Consider the following 7057-nt stretch of genomic DNA (forward strand, 5'->3'; position numbering starts at 1 on the left):
AGTACAAGAATGTGTGTGTGTGTGTGTGTGTGTGTGTGTGTGTAGAAGTTGATCATTCTCTCCATGTTCTTAACTCTTGAGATAGGAACGTCATCTACTGTAAGTGGACACCTCAGTCGGGGTAACCGGCCAAACTGTAAGCACCAGAGCTTTAACTTGCCAGGAAGCATGGACTGGTCGCTCGCAGTCTGTGAGGCTTACATCATAACATCGTCCAAGGCTTTTTATAGGTATCTCAGACACTGTTGGAATGGGTTCTCCATTAATGTAGAACATTTGGTCTAATCTCTTACTTTTGCTTATTGAGATGCTTCTTGAGAAACTTAAATACTTTGCACAAGCCTGCTTAAATCCCAAGAATCTTCATTTTCTGTAGACAGTTTTCAGCATTCTATCAAGCAGACTGATTCATCCAATCATCCCAGTACTCGCACTAGTTAGTCCAGGAGTTTTTAGGTTAAAGATAGACTAAGAAATTAAAAATTGGCACTTTATTTGTACAGCATCATGTACAATATATTCTATTCATATGACTTATCGACCGGCGATACATCATGTTATTTACAATCAGCAGCACTTAGATGAGCCTACACATTCCTGACTACATGCAGAACATATAATGGTAAACATTGTAAACAGTCCACAAGAAGACAAAGTAAAGGACATAGACATGATCACTGTTGAGGTCAAATATTGCCTGATCCAGTTTCTCTGTCTCTTTCATGGAAAACCTGCCCTGAATGCAGAATGACATCATTCATACAGTTCATTCTTGTAAACATGAAAATACATCTTCAAAGTGGAGTGTTATTATGCCCACAATGTCCATGGTGATTCAGGAGTTTGATGAGTCACTCCTTCCTTCCATCGGTCTTTATAGCATGTGAGCTCTTATGATGCCTCAGCTTCACCTCTGAGCCACTTCAGTTATGATCTCCTTTTCCAACCATGGGTCACCACTGGTCTCCACTGCACTGTGGTAAAGGCAAGGCCTTTGTGTCTCTGCATCACTGAAGTCTAATGAGGTGAGGTCAAAATGGCGACTCCCAGCCCTGCTGTGCCTTGGTCATTTCTCTTTTAATCTGTTCATACGTCACAAACATCACGATGTTCCAGGACCCCAGTCGCAAGAAAGAAGGCGTGAACCTGAGGAAATGAAAGAGAAGTAAACAAGTGTTGCCAGGTTATTTTACTGTTGTGTGGTTCACTGTTAGGTTAGCGTGTGTTTACCCTTTATAAAAAGCTTTGGGTCCTTCATTTCTCAGCATGGTGAGGGCACAGTTGATTGCGCTGCTGTACTTGCCAGCTCCTGAGTTCATGAACCGTGTTTTGACCACATCCACAGGAGAGGCCACAACTGTTGTGCAGAAGCCTGCACCAAAAGCGGCTGTGAAGTGGCAGGGCAGGTTGTCTGCAGAGGAAGAGAAGCCAAACCCGGTTTTTCCTCGATACATTTTGTTATTTTAACTTGGTTGCAAAAGAAGTTACGATACTTGTAACGATATGATCTGCACTTTCTACAACAAGTTTTTTTTTTTTTTGCTCACCTGTCATTAGATCATACTTCAGGATGAGTTCCTTGATCATGTCATAGGTCACCAGCTCTGCACAGTTTACAATGGCGTTACGAGTGATGTTGGGCATGCAGCCTGGAAGAAAGCAGCACAGGAGGATTCAAAAACCAGTGAAAGGAAGTTACACGTTAAGCAATAACTAAAAAGGCATTTTTCTACTTGAAGCAGTACCTCTCCAAAGGCCCCTTATTCCCTCAGTTCGCGCAATCGTCCTGTAGGCATCTAGGGTGCTGTTGTACCTCCTGCTACCATCAGCCATTCGTACCTGGGCTTGGAAACGCACCTTCACCACATCTGTTGGTTGGGCAAAAGCCACAGCCATGGCTCCTGTGGTGCACCCTGCCATGAGCCGAGTCACAATCCCAGCGCCTGAGCAAAATATTTACATCAGTCAAATTGAAGCAGCAGGAGAGAAACAACCTTGTTCATATATAACTCAATGATGCTCAGGTTACGCACTGTCAGTGCCTCGTGTGTAAAACTGCTTCATGGAGTCGTAAAGGCCGATTCGGACAGAGGCGAAGCTCATCTGCCTCTGGAGTCCTGCCACCAGGCCGTTGTAAAGACTCCTGGGCCCCTCTGTGCGCACCATGGTCAAAATGGTGCCAAACACTCCTCGGTACTTTGTTGCAGAGGCCCCTTTGATTTTACTAGCCTCTCCCTGAATCTGGGATAGGATGACATTCAAGGATTCCCAGCGGCAAGTTAAAAAAGTACAGAAAAAAATAAAATCAGCAGGTGTCAAGTCCTTTTTAGCTTTGTGCAGCTCACCTGTAGTCTGACTTTGGCAGTATCCAGGGGAAAGGTGATGAGGTCAGCAATGCAGCCGGCGGTGCCTGCTCCGAAGAACTTAACTGCCTGAGAGGGCACCAGGACGTCCGTGGGTTTCGTAACAACCATTTCTACACCTGCTCTGATGAGACAAATGGAAAAATCTGCTCTTAATGCCCAAGATCTCTAAGTATATGATACCTCATAAACTCACAATCAATCAGCTCAGCAAGACAGACACACACAGATTATAACTTGTCATGTGTTCTCACATTCAATCACTCTAATAATGCTAAAATGTGATTGTAGAGCTAATATCTAGGGAGCTGGGTGTATTGTCGGTGCTCATCGTTGTGCATACATGGTAGTTAAGAGTTTTTTATTTTTCTCAAGAAGAAAATTAATCTTTGGAAGTGGTTCTGTTGTGGAAATGTCTGGGTCCATATAATTTATTTGAAGTAATCCAGCAAGCACTACCACTCCCTATGAAAGCAAGCATTTATCACTAACTGGTGATGCAAGAAGAGTTTGTCTTTTTGTTTGTGTTTTATCAGGTTTATCATTATGACGACTGAAAAATTAGTTATACTTCAAAGATACAGGAAACCGACATGCAAATCCTTTTATCCTTTGTGGTGGGAATTTGCTAATATTTGTCTACAAATACTTGATATAAAACATGTTTTGTTGATATAATAAATACTATTCACTCAAGTGACATAAGTTGATAAGTTGCAAAACCGAAATCATTGTTACTTTACCTGAGTATCTTTCCAGGATAGTTACAACCCAACACAGCAGAGAGAAAATAGAATCCTTTAGGTGCTTAGTCCCTTTTGCATCCCCACATCATGCTGTGTGCTTATACTGCTCTGTGACGGAGAAGCAGCTGAATTTATAGACACCTTTTGCACATGACTGCAGGGCAGCCTGACAAGCCTGAACGTTCGCTATGTGAATCTCATGTTTACCAAATAGCCGTCAGGGAGACACAGACGGAAATTTGAGTACTTGTTTATCTGCTCCTGACAGTCTCGTCATGGCAGCCTGCTGTGGACTCATGCTCTCTGAACACGTGTAAACATTCACATTATATTCATGTTGTTTCACATTTAATATAAAGTACAATATCATAATGTATAGAATGTATTTTACCTCCACAGCTTAAGGAGTTAACCATAAAATTTCTATTTTAACCTGGGTGTAGAACAGGTCATATATAACATCTGACATCAAACAGCATTCCTCCTGTTTCTATTGGCTAATATATGTGGCCAATCAGAATTGCTTCCATGGGGCATCTGACTGGCTGACAGGAGCCCCGTAGTGGATAACGTGTGCACTGCATTCTCTTCTAGGCGTTGGTGCCCCACAGCAAAATGCCAAACTGACCAAGGAGCTTCAGGAATTCCCTCCCCCCTCCTCCCTGCAAGTTGTGAGGATACACAATGTTCCAGGCTACAAGGACCCGTCATACTTCTCAGCCAATCCATACAATGAACGCCAGTGGGCGGATGCACATAGCATGTGTGCGCAATCATCCCCCCCGTTCGCATCTGTGCGGGTATACGAGCACCCAAAGAGAGAACTGGATACTGAATGGAAAGTGTTAGAGAGGGGGGGACACAAGTGTTGGACATCTGAGTGTGCACGCTACTATACATGTGACTTTCCATTGCAGCTCCACGTCACGGCCCCAGCGAGCCCACAACAGGTCCTTCAGTTGACTGGGCCAAACTCTGACAACTAGATATATAATGTTTCCCCTGCTGTGACACGTGTCAGGATGATATTTTATTCCCAAGAATGTAGCGTTAATCCTTTACATTCTAACATGCACCACCAATGTTTCTCCCATATACATTTGCTACATCTGTGTGTCTAAGTACTTGACATTACTCTATTAAGTTACAACCACTTCATAATCCACAATACAAGTGTCTCAAGATCCCTGAGGTTGTTTTCAGAAAAAATATAATATATATATGTATATATTAATTCACATGCACATGCACCTGCACACACTCACACGCACTTTCCATGAAATTTGGTGGAAGGGTGTAACTATGGCAAAGGATGAACACATTCAATTTAAGAGTGGACCCAGACAAATGGGCGATTTCAAGAATTTATTTTCAATTAGATTTCTATTTTACGCTGAAACCTGTTTGCAAATGTTGCAATCGAAGACGTAACGATTTAGGATTGGGTTCATGCATTTTCTTTTTTTCATCTCATTCAATTTGCAATGCAAAGATGGAAACGGGTCAAACTTATAGCACCGTCAAGAAGGAAACAGAAGAGCAGGGTCACTACTTTCACCACCTGCTTCCTATGGTCAACTCTAAAAACAGCTCTGTGAGAACACAATGTGAATAACCTTTGAACACCCAGTCTGACCAGTAAACAATTTACTGGTCCGGCTTCAACCAGTCTGCACTGACCTCCACCCACAGCGCATGAAAATGAGACTCATGCGATCACCTCTGTGATCTCAGAATACCACGAACCTTGAGTCAGTGCTGTGAAACAACTAATCTCTATTACTCGATGCTCTAAATCTATTAATATAATCAGCCATTGCGTCACATAAAGGTTAGTAGAGCACAGTGAAGCAGCAGCCCTCCTTATTCACAGACCTGTTTGCCGGTGAACTTTGATTATAACCTTAATTCAACTAGACATTTGGAGAGAGGACAGACAGGGAAACAACTTTAGTGTGGAGTCAAATGTATGTACTATATACAGTAATGAGTTATATAAATTAAGATTATGTTTGCTTGTTTTATTTTTAATAAACATCAAATCAAAGACTTGAGCTTGTAGGGCCTTGCTTGCTTCTTGGCTAATAACAGTATGACACTGGGACACAAATGCATCCACTCCACATAACAGTAATCACTCAGCTGTTTGCAGAAACAGAAAAATGAGCTGCACACAGTGTCTGTGACTCCCAGTAAATTTAGTGACACATTTTTCTTAAAACTAATCTGAAGTGATTGCATGGAAAACAACAGTAGGTATCAGAGACTCATATACATCCAGTCTGTCGGAACAGGATGTTCTTTATAATCTAGGGCTCGGCTAAGGACATAAAAAACGCCTCTAGCGTTGTGCTACATAACTCATATTTCCTAGAGAGACCATAGAGTGAAGATCCTGCCACCCTCTGATGCAGTCCAGATGATAACTGCCCCAAAACAACAATCTGTGAACTGTTTTTCCAACCAACCATCAGGCAACACATGGAACACGTTCTGAGCGTGGTACATGCGGTGCGGGCCATATGTTCAACATGTACACTTTGTGGGTGTTGTGTTGGCGACTTGTTCAGATAGGAGGGGAGAGTTGGGTTAAGATGTTGAATGAGATGACTGCAGGATAACATAGAGGAAGATATCCCGATCTACTTGGCTTCACATGCAGAATGTGACTGAACGAAACACACACCAAATACAAAGAGACAAAATGGGCGCAAAGAGATGAAAAGCAAACATCCACAAACAGGTAGACTGACTATAGAGAGACACAAAGTGACGACAGAAACACCAAACAACTGGGAAAAATGATAGAAAATGACCACAAAGAGATAGAAAATGACCACAAAAGAATAAAACAAACACAATTAAACACAAAAAAACCCCACAACTTTAAAGAGACAGGTGACTGTAGATACACAACATTTTCATAGAGATGCAAAGAAACCACAAAGAGAAATAAATCAACCCCAGCAATAAATCAGACAGAGATGCAAAAACGATAATGTCCACAAAGAGAAAGGAATGCTGCAGAGACAAAAAATGACCAAAGAGATGCAAATCAACCATAGAGATTCAAAAATGACGATGACAACAAACACACACAGAACAACTACGGGACATACAATAGGACAAAATATCCACAAAGAGATAAAAGAACAATTAAAAACCTTGTGGTGTCTTTTGGTGTGAGGTATAGGCGGCCTTTGATAAGTCTGTGCCCAGGGGTCCATTGTGTTACAATCCAAGAATGATTTATACCTCAATAGTTTGATTGTTTAATTGAATGACTCAGCTGAGAGGGTTTGACTCAACGTTTCTACCTTGTGTCAATTGTACCAATTTTAAAGTAAATGTGTTATGTAAGCAGCTCTGTTTGTCCACTGTCACCTCGTCCTGTAACATGATCAGTTGTCATAACACACGCCTTATGTAACCACATTTACTATCAAATGTCTCCCATTGAATAACAGTGACTGACTAAATGGTAGCTAAGAGAAACTGAAGTTTCCAGTGATCATAAACACACCCTGAAGCCTGCAGTTTTTTAATTAATATAGATTATTAAGTAATGATTATTGGATTATTCTAAAAAGGTCACCAGCAGCAAACTCACTCTCCTGCTCTGCACTTATATTAATTTTGTTCACTTATTGACCATCTATCAAGTGTTCTCCGATGCAAAAAGAGGCTTTCCAGAGATTGTTTTTAGAAAGAAGTCAAACCGATGCAGCAGGGGTCAGATATGCTGTCTTTTCCCCTCAAAAACTACATATCCCACAATGCAAATTGATTTTACTTTTGACCCTCTCTGCCTGCTACAAATTCACCCCACTTGTTTGTATCACACCCTTTCTGTGATAAATGTATCATCTCAGCCACAGGATAAGATAAGATAAGATAAGATAAGATAAGATAAGATAAGATAACCCTGATGACATCACCATGACACCT

General features: G+C 41.5%; 1 protein-coding gene across 1 annotated transcript; it reads right to left on the reverse strand.

Annotated features, from left to right (window-relative positions):
• Window positions 1-478: 478 nt before the first annotated feature.
• LOC117774000 (mitochondrial uncoupling protein 2-like) lies at window positions 479-3262 on the reverse strand. Its single transcript, XM_034605981.1, has 7 exons — window positions 3107-3262; window positions 2346-2482; window positions 2034-2241; window positions 1746-1943; window positions 1548-1649; window positions 1231-1411; window positions 479-1146 (listed from the first exon to the last, which is right to left on the reverse strand). The coding sequence occupies exons 2-7, from the start codon at window positions 2472-2474 to the stop codon at window positions 1032-1034; spliced, it is 933 nt and encodes a 310-aa protein (XP_034461872.1). The 5' UTR covers window positions 2475-2482; window positions 3107-3262; the 3' UTR covers window positions 479-1031.
• Between the last annotated feature and the right edge of the window lie 3795 nt (window positions 3263-7057).

The sequence above is a fragment of the Hippoglossus hippoglossus genome, chromosome 14 (assembly GCF_009819705.1).
Source record: "Hippoglossus hippoglossus isolate fHipHip1 chromosome 14, fHipHip1.pri, whole genome shotgun sequence".
Classification (NCBI taxonomy): domain Eukaryota; kingdom Metazoa; phylum Chordata; class Actinopteri; order Pleuronectiformes; family Pleuronectidae; genus Hippoglossus; species Hippoglossus hippoglossus.

Coding starts and splice junctions, on each gene's coding strand:
- LOC117774000 (XM_034605981.1), bottom strand. CDS start 2,474: ATGGTTGTTACGAAACCCACGGACGTCCTGGTGCCCTCTCAGGCAGTT. Junction 1,944..2,033: donor TTACACACGAGGCACTGACA/GTGCGTAACCTG, acceptor TATTTTGCTCAG/GCGCTGGGATTGTGACTCGG. Junction 1,650..1,745: donor AATAAGGGGCCTTTGGAGAG/GTACTGCTTCAA, acceptor GCTTTCTTCCAG/GCTGCATGCCCAACATCACT.